The 22,080-nt window shown below is 40.1% G+C and overlaps 2 protein-coding genes across 3 annotated transcripts in view; one reads left to right on the forward strand and one right to left on the reverse strand.

Moving 5' to 3' along the window:
* Positions 1-692: 692 nt before the first annotated feature.
* FKBP14 (FKBP prolyl isomerase 14) lies at positions 693-12,178 on the reverse strand. The gene is made up of 4 exons (XM_044246306.1): positions 11,813-12,178; positions 8,860-9,011; positions 5,243-5,370; positions 693-1,893 (listed from the first exon to the last, which is right to left on the reverse strand). Exons 1-4 carry the CDS (start codon positions 12,064-12,066, stop codon positions 1,735-1,737), a joined length of 693 nt encoding a protein of 230 aa, XP_044102241.1. The 5' UTR covers positions 12,067-12,178; the 3' UTR covers positions 693-1,734.
* Positions 12,179-14,004: 1,826 nt separating this feature from the next.
* Positions 14,005-22,080, forward strand: part of PLEKHA8 (pleckstrin homology domain containing A8) — a 56,285-nt gene continuing 48,209 nt past the window's right edge. For both annotated transcript variants that reach the window (XM_044246307.1, XM_044246308.1), the window contains exon 1: positions 14,005-14,424. In XM_044246307.1, coding sequence (XP_044102242.1) covers positions 14,385-14,424 — 40 coding nt within the window. In that variant the 5' untranslated portion in view covers positions 14,005-14,384. The remainder of the gene's footprint in view (positions 14,425-22,080) is intronic.

Below are 22,080 nucleotides of genomic sequence, written 5' to 3' on the forward strand. Positions count from 1 at the left end.
TTCCCAATGAACACAGCATAAGGCTTTCAGTACTGTGGTTCCTAACTCCTCCAGGTTGAGGAAAACAGCGGTGACAATTTAAGAGTTTTCTACATATAGCTGATTTCATCAGAAAAAGGTGTTATATATGCTCTTCCCAAGACCTTTATGTTTTAGTGAGGAAAATGCAATATACAACTAGTGAAAATAGCCTGTATATATGATATAATAATTATTTATAATTCTCTAAAAAAATAAAACAAACAAACAAAAAACCTAGAGGTAAACAAGAATGAAAGAACTAAGACACATATCTCGACCCTCTCACAGTACAGGGTTTTTGAGGCAATTCAGTGCTAACCCCAACAATGAACCCAGAGCCAGTTCTAGATTAGAGGGAGAATTCAAAAGCACCCAAAACAGCCAGTAAACCATCTTCAAAGGATAAGGACCCAAAGACAAAAAACAGCACCGACTGTTGGGAGTACAAATTGAAGAGAAAATGAGGCCCAGTGAAGTCAAAGGAGGGCAATATAAGATACTGAACTTGGGGACTGCAATCTTGTTGCACAAGTTAGCTGTTGACCTCAGGCAAAACAACCAATCTCCTGGAAGAATAACTTCCTCATCTATTAAATAGGTACACTAAGATCCACCAGCTTTGTTCATAGGCTTCAGAACAACTAAAATCAAAGACAACAATGCACTTGAGATCACTTTATAAACAATAAAGAACTATTCTTAGTAAATGAAGATTTGGAGGCTTTTTCTAAGTAATAAGAATAAAAGCTAATTTCAGGTAAAATTAGAAAATCATCCATTTTTTGACCCAGGACAGATTTCTATGCACTAGTAGCTGCTGTGGGAGTGTGTCATATTTTTGTAAGCAGAAATGGGAAATATCAGGAGGGAAATAAATCTCCCTCATGATATAATGTTATTGTAGTATAATACACTAGTTACAGACTTTATTCATTAGTAAATCAGGAAAGGTCATTGGCTAGACTTAAAAACTAAACACTAACTAAACATACTCTTCCTCAGTTACAAAATTTTGACACATTAATACAAAGAACCAGACATAAATAATTTGTCCTATCAACCATTATAGGTTATCAGTCTATAGGAATGGAACCTTATACAGCTAAGTCCTGCGTAGAAGGTTTCAATGTATACATATTTATAAGTCATTAACTTTGTTACTCACTTCAGCATTGCACATCTCCTCAGTAGAGCACTAACTTCTAACAAGGCCAGCTCAACAACCATTTCCTCTTTGGGTAAGCAGACTCAAAGGCAGTCACAGACACACTGTTTCATTATAACATGAAAATAGTAAGCCCTGGATATTGCACATGGCTTTTCAAATGTTAGTGTCTAACTTGGAGAAAATAGAGGGAAGTAGATAGGGGGAGCTAATTCGTGCTACAACCTGGTCTTATGTTGGACATGCTCCCAGCTGCGCTATTTTAAAATTACAAGTAAATAAGTAAAACAGAAGGCTTCATGTGTGAAAGTGGAAAATGGTCCAGAAGTCTTCTATTAAAGACAAATTAATTTTTTCTTCCCAATAACTCACCAGAAAGAAATGGGCACTTAGGAATCTTAAAGGCTTCTTCAAATAATAGTCAGAAAAATATATAAAAATAAACAACAGAACAAGAACAGCACATTATATAAAAGTAAGACATTTTAAGAAAAAATGGTTGTCCTGTCTTTAAGGATGCATGCCATATAAAATGGGCACATGTATCTCTATAACTCATCATGTTTATATGTAAATTCTCTGGCAGATATAAATCCATCTTTGTCTTCATCTTCTTTATCAAAAATATCCTCCACCAAAACATCATGATGACTTTCATTCACCACTGCACCATGCTTTTCAAACTCCTTCTTTAAATACACTTTCACCTACAAAATAATGGGTCTCATTAATAATTCTAATTCATAAGATACCCACATCAAGCCAGTTAATATCAGAGTGGACTGGTAGTTCATTTGATTATATATAACAATGACTGAACAGCTACCATATATTTCTAATGACAGTAAAAGAATTATAAGGAATTTTCTCCCCTTAAAAACTGTTGCTATAGTGTTACAGTAGAGACACAGAATATTGCTCAGAGGCAAAGATAAGGCTTATTATTATCTGAAAAACACCCAGGGAAAGCATATTATCTATTCTTAATCAGAGTCTAAATAAAGCCAAGCATTTGAAAGGCTGTGGTCTTTCACTCCATTGAATTATCCAGATCTCATTTTCTAACCAGGGTCAGAATTACAGATATTTCTACTAAAATATGATTAAAGGATTAAAGATTAAAGGACATTTTTTAAAGTTATTTTTTAGAATTTTTAAAAAAAATATTATTATTTACAAAAAATCCAGTATAACATACAGTGTTACTTAGTTTCAGATGTACAATATAGTGAGTGATTCAATAATTCTATACATCACTCAGTGCTCACCATGGTAAGTGTATTTTTAACCCCCTTCAGTTATTTCACCCATCCCCCACTTGCCTCCCCCCCTCTCTTAACAGCATTTTTAATTTAAGTAAGTGTTTGCTAATAGTACATGTTGTGGACCTGACTATGATCATGCCTTATGACCTTCCAATCTCAGAAATTAAAGCAAAATCCAGCCTTTTGAGTGCTTAGATTAAAATTTTCCACTCTCGTTCAGACATTTAAGGATATAAACATAATGCTGCTCTTAATTACTCACTAGATTCACCATAATGCAGTTCAACCTGCATTTTCATTTTTCATCAGATCTCTAGGACTCCTTCTGTTAGATAAGTAATTTCAAATCCTTCCCCCCTTACGGCCAATATATAAACATATGACATACATTTACTTTTAAGATTCAGGAGATTTAATGAAGTTGCAAAAAAAAAAAAAAGGATGAGTAAAGCTACATGGATTAATATAGAATATATCTCTAGGATTCACTGCAAATAAAGTAAGATGCCAAATATTATGTATATCGTGCTACTTTTTGTGTAAGAAAAGGGGAAATAGGAAAATGTATTCATGTTTGTTTATATTTGCATAAACACTAGAAAGATACATTAGAACCCAATAAAACTGCATGCAGAAGGGGAAAGATCACACAATAGAATAGGATGTGGGTGGGAGAAAGACTTCCTAATAAACACCTTTTTTTTTTAAGATTTTATTTATTTATTTGACAGACAGAGATCACAAGTAGGCAGAGAGGCAGGCAGAGAGAGAGAGAGGAGGAAGCAGGCGTCCTACTGAGCAGAGATCCCAATGTGGAGCTCGATCCCAGGACCCTGAGATCATGACCTGAGCCGAAGGCAGTGGCTTAACCCACTGAGCCACCCAGGCGCCCCTAAACACCTTTTTTAATTGGATAGATTTTTTTTTGAACCATGTGAATGTGTTGTATATTTAAGATTATTTTCGCCATTTTTTTTCTAAATTTTTAAATTTTCTTGTAACATACAACGTATTTTTAGCCCCAGGGGTACAGGTCTGTGAATTGCGAGGTTTACACACTTCACAGCATATTTAAGATTTTTTTTAATGAAAGGTAATTAAAATTTATCTTGGACATCAAAAAGTCCTATGACTGGTAATAATATGATATGTTATAAATTGAGTTACTGTACCTCATTACTCTGTGAGTTCCTAACAACAATACTTATTTAAGACTTAATCATTTCCTGGCCATTAGAGGGAAATTGATCAAAACATAAAAAGGGACCTGATTTCTGACCAGCGAAGGGAAGATGGAGAACATGAGCAAGCAGAAAAACACAGATCAGGGGTGCCTGGGTGGCTCAGTGGATTAAGCCACTGCCTTCAGCTCGAGTCATGATCCCAGGGTCCTGGGATCAAGCCCCGCATGGGGCTCTCTGTGGGAAGCCTGCTTCCTCCTCTCTCTCTGCCTGCCTCTCGCCAACTTCTGATCTCTGTCTGTCAAATAAATAAATAAAATAAATCTTAAAAAAAAAAACAAAAAAACACAGAGCAGATGTCTACCTCCACTTCTTTCCCCACAGCTGCCAGACCAAGGCAGGTATGTGTAAAAATGGCTGCAAAAGCCCAAATAAATGTTAGAAGACGTCTTGCTTTCTCCTTACTCAGATATCAGGATTAAGAGGGAGCTGAGAAAGGTCTGGTTCTTCCAGGTGTGAACCAGAACAAAACAGCATGTGGGTTGTTTGCGGTTAATTGCTAGGAAATTACAAGTACATTTAACAGCCAGTTTATAGTTCTAAACAGAAACCATCAACATGAGATATTTCTCATGACATCTATGTTTCTTATATAGCAATTCCAAAATGGGAATTGTCTTAGCAAAACGGATCTTTCAAAAACTCAGGGTGAGTGCAAGATACAGTGAACCTTAAATATGGTATGGATGAGGGCAGGTGGTGGCAAAACAATGAATGATGTTTCCTAAGTCTCAATATATTTCTCTGCAAAACAAGGATTTCCCCTACTCTGCACAGCCCTGGGTCAGTCACTAATCCCTATGCACTCTGGTGTTCAGATTTTCAGTGAGACTTATTCCTATCCTCCCTACTTCCCAGTATTGTTTCGAGAATAAGAAGGCAAGAAGGTACTTTCCTATACATTATCTCCTTTAATCCATAAATAGCTGTTAGAAGTAAGTATTTTCAGGTGAGGAAATGTAACTCGGGGGATCTGTGATTCTGTTGTTGCTCTGAGTGGTGGAATGGGGACTCTCACTGGGTCTGCCTGATTCAAACCCTCCCCAACCACTGTATGGCTTCCTGGACCCTTTACCAGAGGAGTTGTCGTCCCTGAAATGTCCACATGCACAGAAAAGGGTGGAAAAAACCAACCAACCAACCAAACAAACAAACAAACAAAAACAAGGATTTCCTATTTAAAAAAAAGCGCCAACATTCAAAGCATTAGTATTTTTAAAAAGCTTGTAAATATTTTATCCAAGTAAAAATAAATTTTCATTAAAAATATATTTTTTAGGGACGCCTGGGTGGCGCAGTTGGTTGGACGACTGCCTTCGGCTCAGGGCGTGATCCTGGAGTCCCGGGATCAAGTCCCACATCAGGCTCCCAGCTCCACGGGGAGTCTGCTTCGCTCTCTGACCTTCTCCCCTCTCATGCTCTCTCTCACTGTCTCTCTCTCTCAAATAAATAAATAAAATCTTTAAAAAAAATATATATATATATTTTTTAAAAAGTGAGAAGAAAGAAAGAAACAAAGAAAGAAAGGAATATGAGGAAGGAAAGATCACCTCAGCTTTAGAGAGTTTCCAGTCATCATTAAGATCCATTTCTTGGAATGACTCATGGGATCTTGGTCCATTCCGAATCTCCAGGAGATCGATGTTGAATATCAGTGTACTCTCTGGGGGAATTTTACCTGACATGAGAAGAGAGGGAGGTTAACTTTTATTTAAACAATCTCAGAGCTTTTATGACAGAAAACTTATGACACTGAAAAATATTCTTTTGATTGAATTAAATGAAGAGCCTTCCTAACATTATCACAATAAATTATTTTATAATTATATTTTACTCAAGTAAATAGAATAGAGAAGGAATAATCCGAAGTAGTAGATCAAAAGCAGTCTGTTTCTGACTTTGCAATTACAAATTGTGTTGTGCACACAAACATACACATACGTACAGATATACCCAGTGGCCTGGTATTGTTTCAAATATAATTAATATATTACATATTACATGCAAGAATGACTTAAAGGGCTTTAGATAATTCAGAGTTAATTATAGTACAAGTGTTACTAATTTGAGGGTCACCAAAAGTCCTGACCTAGAATATACCGTCCTGCCATTTTGACCACTGGGAGGCAGTATCTAGCTGAGTGAGAACTGGTGTCACACTAGGTATTAAAGCTTACTCCAGCCCTGGTTTAAGCCTATTTCCTCATCTGAAAAATGCAGAATCTGTTGGGAGGATGAAGGAAGATAAATCCATGCAAAATATTTAGCATAATACTTGATAAATAGTGAACTGTCAGTATATATTAATAAGACAGAATTCTCCTACAGGCTTAAAAACAATACAGAAAGTTTCAACAATTTCAGAAAGTTAGGCAACATCCCCTCTGATATAGAACATTATACCTATTTTGAAGAAATTTCATTAGAGAAGAAATTAAAACAGATTTCTGAGAAGGGAGATAAAAATCTTTAAAAATGAAAAGAGCTTTGTTAAAGTCCCAGGGACCTTAAAAAAAAAAAAAAAAACTTTCTGGGAAATACAAACAATTTTTTTCAACTTATTTCCTTACAACTATATTTAACATACAGGTCTGGGTAAACATTACAAATATTTCTTAGTCCCCCTCCACTCACCCACCCAAATCCCACATATTTTTATGAAAGATGGTTTGTTAAGTATTAAAGAGAACAAAACTTACACTGTGTGCCCAAGCTTACCATTCCAGATCTAGACAGAGAAGGGGCATATACTAGGTCGTTGAAAAAACTGGTGTCTTTCCAGAGGCATGCAAACATGGTACCAAAGGACGACAAAATTAGTGTTAAAAACATATTAGCACAGTTAGTTTCACGGCTCTCAGTTTGGAGGAAATGACTCAAATTTAGATCTCTACCTGTTATAAAGTAAAACTGAGTTATAGACAGTATGGAGGAAGAATAATGGACTACTACTACCTCTACATTAAAGGTGAGACAGTAAAGATACAGCGGGAAGGTAAAAGAATACATCTGAACATCAGAGAAACATTTTCTAGATACTTGATTTTCTTCTCTAAAGAGATTATTAAAATAAGAATTGAATTTGGTTAGTAAATTCCATTCTGTGCATAAGATTTATATAGCAAGTTCCATTTTAGAACATACAATGCTTCACAGATGGCACTTACTTTCTTCTCAGGAAACTGGGGCTAGGATTCTCACTTTGTGAATGGTTAAGCTTAGACCTAAGGATACTGTGCATTCTGTAGAATCACAGTGATTCTATAAAATCTGATTCTATAGAATCAGAGTGGTTCCCTGTCTGGATCTGATGACTACTCAATATTATTTGCGGGGGGGCACCTGGGTGGTTCAGTCCACTAAGAGTCTCATTCTTGGTTTTGGCTCAGGTCATGATCTCCTGGGGCATGAGATCAACTCCTGGGGAGGGCTCCATGCTCCTTTGGGAGTCTGCTTGAGATTCTCTCCCTCTGCCCCTCCCCCTACTCATTCATGCATGTGTACTCTCTCTCTCCCTAAAACAGATAAATCCTTTAAAAAATATTTTTTCCTTCATTATGTAATACATTCCCATTGTAGGCAATTTGGGAGAGACAGAACCAGAAATAAAAATAATTCCCAGCCATCCACTGTCACCATTCTTAATTATTTCCTTGTGATTCACTTATATGTGTATATACTTTTTCTTAATACTTACTCTTGCATATACTACAGCTTTACTTTCCACTTTTACATATAACATTATATCATACACACTTGGATATATATATTTTTTAATCTTTGAAATGCCATTTTAAAATAACTGGGCCCTATTTTATTTAGCTAAAGCCTTCCCATTATCCACTGAAGTTGTTTCCAGGTATTTTTGCTATTAGAAACAATGTAGTACTGGACATCACCGTTCATGAATCTTTCTCCTGACACCTGATTATTTCCTTAGGCTAAACTAGAGAGGATAAATAAATTAAAAAAAAAAAAAATCTTAAAAAGAAAAAAAAAAAAAAAAGAAGTTCTGTCAAACCTCTTTGCCTATCTCTGTTTGTCAAATAAATAAATTTAAAAAAAAAAACAAAACTAGAGAGGAAATACAGGACATGTGCATATCCTATACAGAAAACATCCTCTGGCCTCTTGTAAATAGCCCTTTGGAAAGCCGCACGGCTTCCCATACCAACCATGAGCGTGCATGCCTGCCTGGCAACAAACTAGCACAAAATCTCCTGGAATAAGCTAGCCCATTTGCTTCTGTTTTATTAAACTCATTCTATGTCACTCCATTCTTTTTCTTTTTTTTTTTTTAAGATTTTATTTATTTGACAGAGAGAGAGATATCACAAGTAGGCAGAGAGGCAGGTAGAGAGAGAGAGAGAGGGAAGCAGGCTCTCCACTGAGCAGAGAGCCTGATGCAAGGCTCAATCCCAGGACCCTAAGATCATGACCTGAGCCAAAGGCAGAGGCTTAACCCTCTGAGCCACCCAGGTGCTCCCGCACTCCATTAGTTTTTATAAATGAATGTTTAAAAAGTTACAAAACAACTTTAAAACAAGAGTGAAAACAACTTCCAAAAAACCCCAAAAACCTTTGTTGTATAAAACTTCAGTTGTAAGTCACCAGCAGTCCACATGTAACCCTCATTCAATACCTTAACCATCTACATTTTACATGTTCAACTCATCAAAACATGTCTGTTGAATAATCTTTCTTTTTGCATTGTCAAAATAAGTTGATGAGTTTCAGCTGGAAAGGATGAAGAAGTTCTGGAAGTGGATAGTGGTGATGCTTGTACAACCATGTGAACGTTCATAGTGTCACTGACCCGTACACTTAAAAAATGGTTAAAATAGTAAACATTACGTTATGGGTACTGTGCCATAATTTAAAAAAACAAACAAACCATTATTGGGGTTAATATGGTGGTTAATTGTTAATGATAGAGTTGAAGGTTCCAGAACTTTTTATCATTAACTCAATTGACTATTAAGATATAATGGCTTTAATTTGACCATTTCAAATGATAATCAAGACACAATCACACATCCAAAAAAAAACACACATCCTCTACTTACTTTTAGGGGGAAAAAACCCCATATAGTAGTTACTTTGATTTCAGTCTCCTAATCCAGAGAAGAACTCCAATGCTATAGTAAAAAGGTAGAATTGTTATTACCTTTTCCTTCTTTTCCATAGCCCAGGGCAGGAGGAATGGTGAGCTTTCTCTTCTCTCCTACACACATTCCCTTCAAGCCCTGGTCCCAACCTTTGAGAGCCTCCAAGATGCCCAAGGTAAACCAAATGGGCTGACCATTGTTATGTTTGTGACTACAACAGAAAAAAAATAAAAACCCACATTAGAACTGTTTAGAAACTTTATTTATTGCTGGTATATATTTTTTCTACCCATAAGTGATTAAATTTGGAAATTAACAAAAACAGTTATACACATACACAAAAACCAAGTCAATTTTGTAATTCACTGCCCATATTTCTTGATACAAATTTCACACAATTGACTCAGACAGAGAAGGGCAGAGGGAATAATAATAAAACAGTTAATAACTATTTGTGATTTTTTTGTGTACCAGGTATTACCCTAAATGCTTTGCTTCTTTTAACTCTAACAATGACCATAGGAAGTAAGTACCATTATCCCGCCCCCCCATTGTACAGAGGAAGAAACTGAAGTGTGCCAGAATATAATCCAATTCCAAAGTTTAAGGTCTTAACCACAGGGATGCTGTCCCAGGAAAATTGCAAGGGGGCAGAAGAGGGAAAAATAATGGAAAATGGGAGAGTTGGGGAAGGAAGATGAGAAGCTAAGGAGAATTTACTGCCAAGACACATGGGTTCATACCCACATGGACACTGGAGAGTCAGGAGCACAGTACCTTATAGCTTATCCACAAACTGTCCTGATGTACAGCCTGGTGATGGCTCTGATAGATGGAAAAGGCTGTTCTTCAACCCTGAACCCCTAGATGCTGGCTGCAGGCATCTTCTGTGGGGCTCTGCAGGGAAGCCTGGAGGAGTGGTCCCTCAAAGACTGAGGGAGAATGAAAGAGTCAAAGTATCCTGGCTTATGAGCTGGAGAGAGGCCAGCCTAAGAAACCAGCTGGCAAGCTGCTAGGGGGCTTGTGGGCTGAGCAGGACCTGAGCCCCAAATAGCTCCCTTCAGTGTAATAAGGAAAGTGTTCTCAAAGATATCTTAGAGGTGAGAACAAGAAACGATGCTGCTAGGTTTCATGGGCACCAAGGTTAGTTACTAAATCCAGGTAAAGGCCATTACTTCCTCTTTTCCTTAATTTCCCCCCATTACTAGAGAAACAAACTGCCAATGGTAGAACACTTGGGAAGGCTAGAAAAGAATAAAGTAGGAAGAAAATCTGCCACCCAGCGCTGACTACAGTTTGAACACATTTATTTTCACAGCTAAAGGATTTAAGCTATTTACCACAAGGCTATAGTTCTAGAAATGGCAAATGTGCTTTACGGTGGACCATTTGATGGTCACAATGCTCAGGGTGAGCAGTTCCTGACCATTTACACTGAAGCCACATGACAACAGTCCCCTCATCGGATACTATAACTTTAGTGGCAAACTGCTAAATAATGTCCTATGGCTACCATCAAAGTCCACATAAGTTCTGAGACCTGAAAGAAATCAGGCTGTGTCAACATCGAACTAAAAATAAAGATGTGATTGAAAATTTAAAACACAAACCTTAATATTGTTTTAATATTAACATTCACTATGGTACTGGCTTTGTGGATGAGAAGACAGAGGTATTGCGAATTCTATGGCAAGCCACTGTTTTGGAAAGTTTTAGAAGGGCTAACAGAGTTCAAAGAAGGGTTCCATTCACTTCTCTAAAGACAGACCAGGACTGAATGCTCAATGATGGCAGGTCATCAAAAATCAGATCCAGGAAGGGCCACAAAGTTGCACTTCTTTAGTTCATGCCATTCTCTACCTGGCATGTCCTCTCTTCCCCCAATCTCCACCGGAAGGAATCTTCCACCCATCTTTCAAGGCCCATCTCAGTTATGGTCTCTGAAAAGTCTTTCTCTTTGTCCACCTCTCAGATCATAAATAAGGCTCCATTATGCCTTGTGAACATCTGAACATTCTGTACTATATAGCATGAGTTACTGACTTGTCTTCCTCCCCTCTGTAGATGATGTTCTGCTGAAGGACAAGGATCCACTCTTAATCATCTTTGCATCCTCAAGGCCTGACTTGTGGCCACTCAACAAGGGTTTGTTAGATGGACAGATAAATGAATGGACAAGGATGGAGAAGCAAAAATATTTTAATCTCCCTAGTATCAAGCACAAGGCCTAACATAAAAGAAATGCTCAATAAACACTTTTGGAATGGAATGAAGAGAATCAATGCTTAATTAGAAATCAGTACACTTGTAAAACTTTTCCATGTTGCAATTTCTTTGTTTATAGAACAGAAATAATGATAGTGTAACCACCTGAAAATCCTTCACTGTAGGTATTGGATTAATCTTCCATAACCACACCCACACCCATCAATGAAGTCTTTGAATTTCTAGAAAGAAACAAATAATGAAACAAATCATGGTACTGTGCCTTGACCAAAATGTTATCTGTAAGTACAAAGATTAAATAGACCAATGGACTGGATTAGCATACCCTACAACAAGCAAATTAATGATTGTGTATGCGTCTCATGAAGTCGCTGTGTAAAGTTTTAAGTAAATTTCACTTACACCAAATAAAAAATGGAATTGAGACCTTTTTCTCTCGGGGAATGAAGTATGAAAAATAAGAATTCCTTTTTTTTTTCTACGTACCGCCTAACTATACATCTAGATGTTTCTGCAGTATTTCAAAGATTCTAGCGCGAATTTTTATAATAAAAAATTAACCCCTTATCCTTACCACGTTTCCAATAAGAACTTCACAGGCCCCGTTATATAAGATTGTGGTTAAACAATTTCCTTTCCCAAAGAAGAAAATAATATATTGCCTTTTTTTTTTTTTTTTTTTTTTATGAGAGAGGTGAAACTTGGTGCAGGCTACCTCTCCTGCCCGAGGTCTGGCATAGGTGGGTGGGTTCTTCACTACTTCGCCTTCAGGGTACAATTACTTACGTGGAGTGAAATAAGGAGCCATCCTTTTCTAAGTAACCTTCATAGTGGACCAACATCAAATCCCCCCCTTTGGTCTTGCGATGGCAGATGAAAGGTTTCTGGAGCACCTCAATTTTCACTTCTGGTTCAGGGATCAGAGCCCCGCTCAAAGAAGTGACCAACAGCGTCAACACCGCGTTGCACAAGAAAAGCCTCATGTTGCTGGAGCTGGAAAGAAGTTCCCACAAAAACAGAGAAAGGACCCCCCACTTCATAGAGCTAGGAATATAGTTGAAGGCTTAAGGACAACGGCCTCTGGCACGTTCATGATTCCCTGATCCTAGCAGACGTGGCACATTCACTACAACTTTGCCACGCACGGCGAACCCATCTCTAAAGAGTTAAACTCCAAACCCGGGTCTGACTGGCTCACGTAGCTCGGCCGCCGGAGAAAGACGACTTCCCATTGGCTTACTGTGCTGTCCGCTGGAGACCCTCAAACCAATGATGCTGCAACAATGACAGCTGGGCGGAGCTGTCCGCCGGTCTGGCTGCGAACCGCAGGGAGTGGTCCTAGAGTTCGGCGGATTAAAGAATTTCACAATGTCGGACTTCTGAGGACCCGGAGACGCGCGGGGCTAACAGGAAACGTCTCCGGCCGATTTACATCTGTAAAATATGCGGACTCAGCTTCCTGGGAAGAGTACTGGGCCGGGTGAAAGGTTAGCGGTTTCCGGAAACACTCGTTTACTCTCGCAGATGCTGAGAGGCCGCCCCCAGGATTCCACCCTCCTGCTAATGCGATTATTTAATTTACGGTATAGACGATAAACACTTTAATAGTTCTGTAGGGTTCGCAGAGCGCGTTGCGTTCCCGTGCGTACACACCTCACAGCACTGCGGGTAAAGCAGATTCTTTAATCCCAGTTAAATGATAAGTATATCTGGGCTGGGAGAGGTTAAGGTCGCGTTTAAAGTTGTTCAGCCTCAAAGCAGTTGAGCTCCGCCCTCAAACCCTATCCGATGCGTTCTACAACGCCGCATAATGTTATGGCTGCTGATATTTATCACAAGGTGGTAACCGTAGTATAGAGGGTCAATGATAGCTTCTAGCGTGGATAAGGAGGCGCAGACCTCCACTTTAAAAAAAAGAAACAGTCATCACGGTGATGAAGTACATGGGCTTATCTTAGCTTAAAATTACTTTACCTAAATTACTACCTAAAAATTTACCTTTTTAGCCTAGTTTCAAAAGCAAAACATGTTCGTTTCGGTCGATTTGGAAGAGACTGGAAAACACGAAAGTAGCTTTTCCGGTTAAAATACAGGAGTCGAATTAAATAAGAATTTCAGAAAATAACGAATCCATCGTTCTGTATTTTACATGCTAAATCTGGCAATCTTATGCTAAAGAAAAAGAGAGAAAAAAAGATCGTCTATAGCGCCACCATCTACAAATATCACCTTAACATTTTTGGTGCATGCTTCCCTGACATAAACCTAAAATAATTTGGACCAGATTGTAGACTTTGTTTCGTACTCTGCTCATTCCACTTAATCTGTTGTTAACATTTTCCCTGGACAAATATCCTTAGCACAGTACTTTCTCACACTTTAATATGCTTAGGAATCCCCGGAGAATCTTGTTAAAATGCAGATGTCGACTCAGGAGTCCTGGGCTGCGGGTGAGATCCTGCGGTTTTGACAAACTCGTAGGTGCCGCCAATGCCAATGTCCCTGGATCACACTTCCAGCAGCGAGGCCTTAGGGTTTAGACAACATGTTTACTAGCCTCACAGTATCCTATCGTGAAATTCCCAGCAACTCTGTAGGCTCTGTTGCTGGCTAGGTAGATTTTGTGGGATTAATTACCCTTGAGATAAGAATTGGACCCTGGGAAGTAGAACGCAGGAGGCACCCCAAGGGGTCACACTGACCCCCAAACACAGAGTGATGTGTTCTTCCCAATCTACGGTACCATTAACGTGATTGTATGCCACACTGATCCTTCAGATCCTCAGACCCTTCGCTTACTCCCAATCCCGCCTCCCAGGACTCAATTTCCCTGCCTGCCCCTCCCGCTACGTCAGCCCTGCCGCCGCCGCCGCCGCCGCCGCGGTTGCTGCCAAACCCCGGAGTGGATTTTGGGAACGTGTGCGCAGACGGCGCCCTGGGCATGCGCAAGCGGGCCCCGGGCCCGGCGGGTCGGGGGGACTCAGGTAGCTTGCGGTTGCATCGCCTGCGACCCGCTGCCTCGCTAGCGGCAACTTGGAGGCTGCAGCCACCACTCGGGCCCACAGGGTGCCTTGGCCTCCTCGTAGACAGTGCGCCGGCTCCACCGCGCGGGCCCCCTGGCCAGCCGCTTCCTCCCGTGCCGAGGCAGCCGCAGTGACCCCGCCCCCGGGCCGAGGATGTGAGAGACTGGCCGGGCGTCCCCGCACCGGGCCCGGGCGCCGGGAGTCGGCGGCTCGGCAGCGCTGGGCGATGGCCCTGCTGCCGGTGCTCTTCGCCTCCTGGGGCTTGGGGCAGTGAGGTGCCGGCGGGCGAGGGGAAACGGCCCTGGCGCGGCGGGGACCAAGGGGCCTGGGGCGCCATGGAGGGGGTGCTGTACAAGTGGACCAACTATCTGAGCGGTGAGTGGGGGGCGCGCCAGACGCCGGGTCCTTTGTTTGAGCGGCGGGAGGGCGGCGTCGGGACGCGAGTCCTGGGGGTCGGGGTCATGGTCCCTCCTGAAACCAGAGAGGCCTGCATGGGCCGGGAGTATTTACCCAAAGGTATTCTCACAGGACCGTGTCACCCATGCTGTTCGGATACAGACCTCTATTGGGGCTCGATGAGGGCCTTTCGCTTCAGGAGAAGCAATGAAATACTGAGTTTTGGGGTGACTTGAAAGGCAGGATGCCCTCGGTGTCAGCGGGAGGGGGCCGCTGCCTTCCGCAGTGGGGTCTTCTGGGAGTCTGTCGAATTCTGGCCAAGGAGCTGGTCTCGCCCGGCCAGCAGATAGGTTGGAAGTTTCAAATGAATGCCGAAGGTGAGCTGGAATTCCAGAGGTAAAAGGTCCTTTTTTCAAACAAAGTCCCCAGTGCAAACACTTTCTTTTTGTCACCTTCGGAGTCAGCTGGGCGGACCAAGGTATCAAGAGTTCCATCTCAACAGTTTGAACGCTCCAAAGTAGGTACACGGTTTTTGCTTTTCTCACTGAGCATTCTTTTTGTTTTACAGACTCACAAATTACCATAAAATGAAACCGTAGCAACTGTTTTGTTGCACTGCTGAGCAGAATGGCTTAAAAATAGTACCCCCCCCCCCTTTCCCATGTGTGGAAATACTTTATTTCGTATCTTGGAAGGTCATAACTGTTCTCCAACTGTGAATATGATTCAGAACTAACTTTTTTTTTTTTTTTTCATTTGTGCAACCAATGTTTAGTAAAAGCCTTCTGCTTGCTGGAAACTTGTGTTACTCACCTTTTGGGAACTAAACTTTGTTGTGGAAAATGAGCTGGACACTTATTAATTTTTGTAGTGCTGTATTTGAAACCAAAAGTATTCCCTGTATCTCTTATAGTGGGAGAGATATATTGTCCCACCCGTTCTTTGATAGAACAGTTTTTAAACGTTGTAATGTGCTGATGCTCTGGGGTGGTTTAAGGACTGATGTGTCTGGGAGGATCAGTTGGCATAATGACTTTGATGAGGTTACATAGCCCAGCCAAAAGTGCACCTGTTGGGTGTACCCAGAATCTCTTCCTTATGCAAACTATGGTTAGGAGTGAGTCCTGTTTATTTTTCTAATAATCATTAGTAGAGGCTGAGTGAGGAGAAGTGTTAGAAGATCTTCCCTTTGCTTTTGAGGACTTTCTTTGATGTCAGAGGATTAAACTAGATGTGAATAACTCGTGGCTGGACTTTGGTGAATGTCCAATGCTGGTTAACACTCTTGTAAGCTAAAGGGAACATGCTTGATCAGGTAATTTTCCTTTGAGGTATCTCCAATTCCTGAGATGTATGGCTCTTATGTCCTAGAGTAATTTTAGTTCCTGGTCTTTCACTCCTTTCCATCACACTTGCTTTTTAACTTTTTTTCTTTCATCCTGAATACTCTCATCTTTCTTTTCTTCTACCTCCTCTCCCCACCCCACCCCACCCTCTTTTTTTAAATTTTTTTTGCTTCACCTTTCTTCCTCTCCTCATTTATATGGAAAGGTTAATCTCTGGGTACAGTACCTGCTTCCTGTTGTGAAATGCCATTTTTACCACCCCCCCAACTGTTATGTATCCTTCAATAAATTGAAATTCCTCTAGAAGGATCTTTTGGAATCTTTATCATGTGATGTTTATACCATCTGTCCTGTTGGAAAAGCCTTTTTTTTTTTTCCTGCCCCAAGCAAATTCTGCGAGTGTGCCAGGGTGAAGCCCTAAAAAAAGGGGGCTGGAGCCATTGCCAAAGGCAACTGTCCTTATATTGTGCTGCTTGTTCCCTTGAATCAGGTGCCTCCTCATTGTGGTCACACTGTTCATAGAACCCCCATCACACTGCTGGGTACTTTTCCTGAATATACTTATAGTTATGTTTCAGCACATTGTCTTTCATCAGGACAGCAATTTACTTCAGAAAGGAGCAGTATAGCCTAGGAGAAACAAATGCATTCTTGTTTCTTCCCCCCTCCTATGTGAGTTAGTCTCCCAAAAGAGCATAGTGTGACTGTTGTTGTTGTTGTTTTTTAAGATTCTGTTCATTCATTTGATAGAGAGAGCGCACAAGCAAAGGGAACAGGAGAGAGAGAAGCAGGCTACCTACTGAGCAGGAAGCCTGGCATGGGGTGCGACACAGGGCTTTATTCCAGGACCCTGGGATCATGACCTGAGCCACACAGGCACCCCATGAAGCTTGTTTTTTGTTTTGTTTTGTTTTTGTTTTTTTAAGATTTTATGTATTTATTTGACAGAGAGAGAGAGATCACAAGCAGGCAGAGAGGCAGGCAGAGAGAGAGCCAGGAGGAAGCAGGCTCCCCGCTGAGCATAGAGCCCAATGTGGGACTCTATCCCAGGGCCCTGGGATCATGACCTGAGCCGGAGGCAGCGGCTTAACCCACTGAGCCACCCAGGCACCCGAAGCTTGTTTTTAAAAGTAATATTTTGTCTTAAGGTTTTGCATGTAGTAATTTTAAAATACGTATAATTCGAACTCCAGTTTTTGTTCATTCTGAATTTTTCTCTAAATCATACCTGCTTGTGTAATTTTGTCATGCCCACAGCTTGATATGGAAACCTTTTGTCAAAGTTGAGTGGACCAGTTAAGAAATCAGTTTATTCGCTGATCCTTTGATTACTTGGAGGACATTGTTAATTTCATTCAGCACCTGCAGTGTCCTGAGCACTGTGTTAACCACAGGGCAAGCAACATTGAGGAAGAGACACAATCCCAGCCTTCCTTGAGCTTATAGTCTAGGGGCGAGAAAGACATTCGTTGAGTAAGTACATAGAAGCATGTTCCAAGCGTTTGTGATTTGGGGAAATGTGAAGGAGAAAAGCTAGTCTGTGTCATTGGTGAAGGCTTCTCTGAAGAAAAAATACAAGCAGAGCCTGAAGAATAAATAGAAGCTAGTTAGCAAGGCCAAGGCAGAGCTGCAACTGGAGGTTGCGAAGAATTTTTAGCTACAGGGAATGTCCGTATGAAGGCCCCAAAGCAGCATAGAGACAGGCAAGTGAGGAAAGGAAAGAAGACCCAGATGGCTGCAGAGTTTAGAGTGAGGCTGAGGTTCCAGCAAGGCTGCAGGAGTCTATAGGAAGCTCCATAGGCCCCTGCAGGCCTGCTTACACTGGTTTGAACACTGTGGAGTGGTTGGAGTGTGGGAAAGAGAGAGAGATGATGATAAGATTGTTTAAAAGCTTACTTTGATTGCATTTATTGTATTTTGCTAAATACTGTATTTTATGAGTTTCTCTTGCCTCTTGAAATAAACTGGTAGGTATCAATTACTGGAAGTTGGAAGCATCATCAAGCCCTGAGAATAACATCTAAATTGTTTACATGAGTATAGTGCTAAAATACAGAAATAGAAGCAGTCCCTTTTCCTAGTATGCTAGGTATTATATTCAGGTACCCTGTGCTCCTTAAAAGGACAGTAAAAAAAGAAGAAGAAGAAGAAGAAGAAGAAGAAGAAGAAGAAGAGAGATAAAGTGAGAGCTTATGTGTATTTTCTTCTTCAACAGCCCTAAACCATCCTACTTTTTAAGCATCAGAACATTGGACTTTCTGGGATTTAGTGTCAAGTCCTCTCTTCAACTATTAGATTAAACCTGGAATAAAGAGGAAATGGATCAGACATTTCACAAACACCTGTACTGTGTGAGATGCAGAGCTAAGCATTGTATGTTTGTTATTTGTATCTTTCAAGCCCTAAAAGTTGGTCAAGGAATATTATATATGCTCAGTTGTAAATGGATGCTCTACAGTAGAGCTCTAGTTGAGGAGTCCGCTGATACCAGCTCTGTCACTGCCAGCTTGAGTCACTTTTCCATTCTGAGCTTAGCATCTTCCTCTGTAAAAATGATGAGATTTACCAGTTAAAAATTATAAAAATAGTAAAAGACTCAGTAACGTTCCAGGCATTATTCTAAACATTTTACATGGATTAACTCATTTAATCTCCATGGCAATTTTAAGGAGCAGTTGCCTTTATTATTCCCATTTTCCAGATGAAGATACTGAGACACAGAAAGGTGAAGGAACTGGCCCAAGGTCACACAGTTAGTAAGTGGCTTCAGAGTCATTGCTCCATTACATAATACTTTGAAAGGTCCTTCCTGTTTGATCATTATATAATTCTAGCTGATTCATAATGCACCTATATTTAAAGTATGTTGACCTAGAATAGCAGACTCTATTTGGGGGTAGGAGGAAGAGAGGAGCTCAGGAGTGAGGAAGACTTTGCTCAGCGTTGTGCATATGTTTTGTCACAAGGAAATTTTCTGAGCTGTGCTGTGAGCATTCTGCTTTGCAGTTTTAGGTCCCTTTCCTGCTCACTCAGCAAACAGCAACACTGCTGCCCTGATCTCTATCCACTGCAGACTTCATGGGCCCAACCAGCAGGTTAGGGCACAAGCATATCGCAGTACTGCCTTCCAAAAATAACAAAAACTTGCATCATGCTGACCAGATGGTTGTCTGAGGAGGTGCTATAATTTTGCTTACTACCTCCCAAACCCAGGTGGGGGAAGGTTACTCTTGCCCATATATGTCTGTGCTGTATAGACAGTGCCAAGAGGACATCTAGAATATGAGTGATCCAGAGTAAGATTCTCATGGTCTCATAACCACTGGTCAGCATTTTGTTGTTGTTGTTTTAACATCTTTATTGAGATGATGTTTCACTTATCGTAAATTTCACCATTTAAAGTATACTAGTTAATAGTTTTTACTGCATTTACAGAGTGCAGCCATCACCACAATTTTGAAACATTTGCATTATCCCCAAAAGAAACCCAGTTAGTAACCATTCCCACCCCACCCCTTCTTCTCTTTGACAACCACTAATCTTATGTCTGTGTAAACTTGTGTATTCTAAATGTTTCATATAAAGGGAACCATATATTATGTGATCTTTTGTGACTGACTTCTTTTTGGGGGGGGGGCTTATGAATGTATAACATGCATCAGTACTTCATTTCTTTTTATTACAAATAATATTCCAGTGTACTGATATACCATTGTTTTGTTTATCTGTTCATCAATTCAAAATTTGAGTCGCTCTATTTGTTTTTGTTATTATGAGTAAAGGTGCTGTGAATATTCGTGTCAAGTTTTTATGTGGACATGTTTTCATTTCTCCTGAATATAAACCTAGGAGTCCAACTGCTGGGTCATATAGTAACTCCGTTGAATAGTTTGGGGGAACTACCAAGCTCTTTACCAAACTGGCTGTTCCATTTTACATTCTTAACAGTAATGAAAGAATGTTTCTATCTTTCCACATTCTCATCAACATTCATTATTATCTACCATTTTTATCTTATCCATTCCAGTGAGTGGTGAAGTGGTATCTCATTGTGGTTTTGATTTCTGTTTCTCTGATGACTAAGGAAGTTGATCATCTTTTCATGTGCTTATGAGCCATTTGTTTATCTTCTTTGGAGAAATGTCTATTTACTGCCTTTGCCCACTTGTTGACAGAGTTATTTTGTTATTATAGAATTGTAATACAGGTTCCTTCTCAAATATATGACTTGGAAGTATTTTTCCTGTTCTGTAGTTTACCTCTCACTTTCTTTTTTTTTTTTTTTAAAGATTTTATTTATTTATTTGACAGACAGAGATCACAAGTAGGCAGAGAGGCAGGCAGAGAGAGAGGAGGAAGCAGGTTCCCTGCCGAGCAGAGAGCCCAATGCGGGGCTCGATCCCAGGACCCCGGGATCATGACCTGAGCCGAAGGCAGAGGCTTTATCCCACTGAGACACCCACGCACCCCTACCTCTCACTTTCTTAATGGTATCATTTACAGCACAAAAGTTTTAATTTTGATGCCCAGTTTATTTATTTTTTTCTTTTATTGCTTGTGCTTTTACTGTCTCATCTTAAGAAACTATTGCCTAACTTAACCCAAAGTCATGAAGATTAACTCCTGTTTTTTTCGTAAGTTTTTATAGTTTGAGCTCCTACATTTAGGTCTGTGGTCCATTTTGTGTATGGTATGAGAGTTAAGGGTCCCCTTTATCCTTCACATTCTCTGTCATATCCAGTGTTCAACTCTTTTTTCGTAATTTCAGTGATGGGATCATGGGCCAGTATATTTGAATGTTTTAAATGCAAAGGTTTGAAGTTGGAAAGCCCTGAATTCAAAGTTCCGCTTGGCTACTTACTAGTGCTGACACCTTGAGTAAGTTACTTAATCTCCCTGAGCCTCGGTTTTAAGATGACAGCAAGAATAATAGCCATACTAGGTCTATTGTGAAGACGAGATGGGTAACATTATATGAACCTGCCTGGTACATAGTTTGCTTGCTGTTAGGTTAATTTGACAACTGTTTGATTAACGATGCCAGAAAAATTCAGTTGTTAATTTTATCTGTGTGCAAACTCTGGCTCCTCATGGCTTCTGAGAATATTTGTAGCCTGAATTCTTTAAATCCTCCTTTTGGGAGTTGGAGTGTTATAATTTATAAAGGAAGATATTCAAATGAACCCTCAGAATCTTGAAATTGATGGAATTGACTCTGTAGTCCTATGACTGTCATTCTTTTGAATGAATGCTGATTATAGATCAAGTAATTTTGTGTATTACTGTACTTTTGCTTCTAGCAAAAATTAACAATCTGGTAAGGAACATAAGACATGTTAGACCATTGCCTCATTGGCACTCCATCAAAAGCAGTACCAGTCTTTCCCTTGATTCTCATGTGTGATGTAGTTGGGGATGTTAGGGGTGTATGACTGTGGAATCTCATGTCTGTAGACTGAAGACCATTTCTCTCAGACTATACTCTCAGCATTTAATCTCTGCCATTTCCTGTTACCATTACTTCACCCCATCTTATTCAGAATTGAGCAAAAGATAGTTGAATTCCATTAGGAATAGATTTGAGACAGATAAGAAAACAGGCAATGGAGCTCTGTTGTACACAAAACAGATGAATGAGACAATGGGGAGGGTAAGTCCAAGAAAAATTCCATGGTGCTTGGGCGTTTCTCTCCTTAGATCTATTTTCAAGTTTGTGGAGGGTATAACAGTACCAGGAGAGATGGAAAAATGGCTGACTTCAAGTGTTAGCCAGAGAGGAAACAAAATATCATTTGCTTGAGAATCTATTCCATGCCCTTTAGGTAGAATTGTTCTTGTGTAATCCAAGGCAAGGATAGCTCTGTCTTGGTTTTTAAATACCTGAGGAATGGTTTCAACAATCTACTTTTTAACACAGTCTAATAGCCCCCAGTCAGCCAATCATTCATTCACTAAGAATGAATGAAACAGTAAGTATCAGCTTCTTACTAGACCCTGTGTGTGTGCTAGGGATACTGTTTTGAATAAGATATGATCTGTTCTCAAGGAGATCATAGTCTAGTGGATATCCCTCTTAACTATGAAAAATGCCCTTCTAAACTCATAGATTTTGACCCTTAAACCTTTACATGGTTGTTTCAAGGCTGTGGCTTGACAGGCTTAGAAAGAACCACATTGCATATCACTGATCCCTAGGTGTAGTTACTGGAATTTTAAAGGCAAATTTGGGTCAACCTTGACAGGCTGGAATGTTAAAGTCTTTGGTTGTCCAAGTTGACATCACACATGT

This window comes from Neovison vison, chromosome 4 (assembly GCF_020171115.1).
Source record: "Neovison vison isolate M4711 chromosome 4, ASM_NN_V1, whole genome shotgun sequence".
Taxonomy (NCBI): Eukaryota; Metazoa; Chordata; class Mammalia; order Carnivora; family Mustelidae; genus Neogale; species Neogale vison.

Coding starts and splice junctions, on each gene's coding strand:
- FKBP14 (XM_044246306.1), bottom strand. CDS start 12,066: ATGAAGTGGGGGGTCCTTTCTCTGTTTTTGTGGGAACTTCTTTCCAGC. Junction 9,012..11,812: donor GGCTCCTTATTTCACTCCAC/GTAAGTAATTGT, acceptor TTTCTGTTGTAG/TCACAAACATAACAATGGTC. Junction 1,894..5,242: donor GGAAACTCTCTAAAGCTGAG/GTGATCTTTCCT, acceptor ATTATTTTGTAG/GTGAAAGTGTATTTAAAGAA.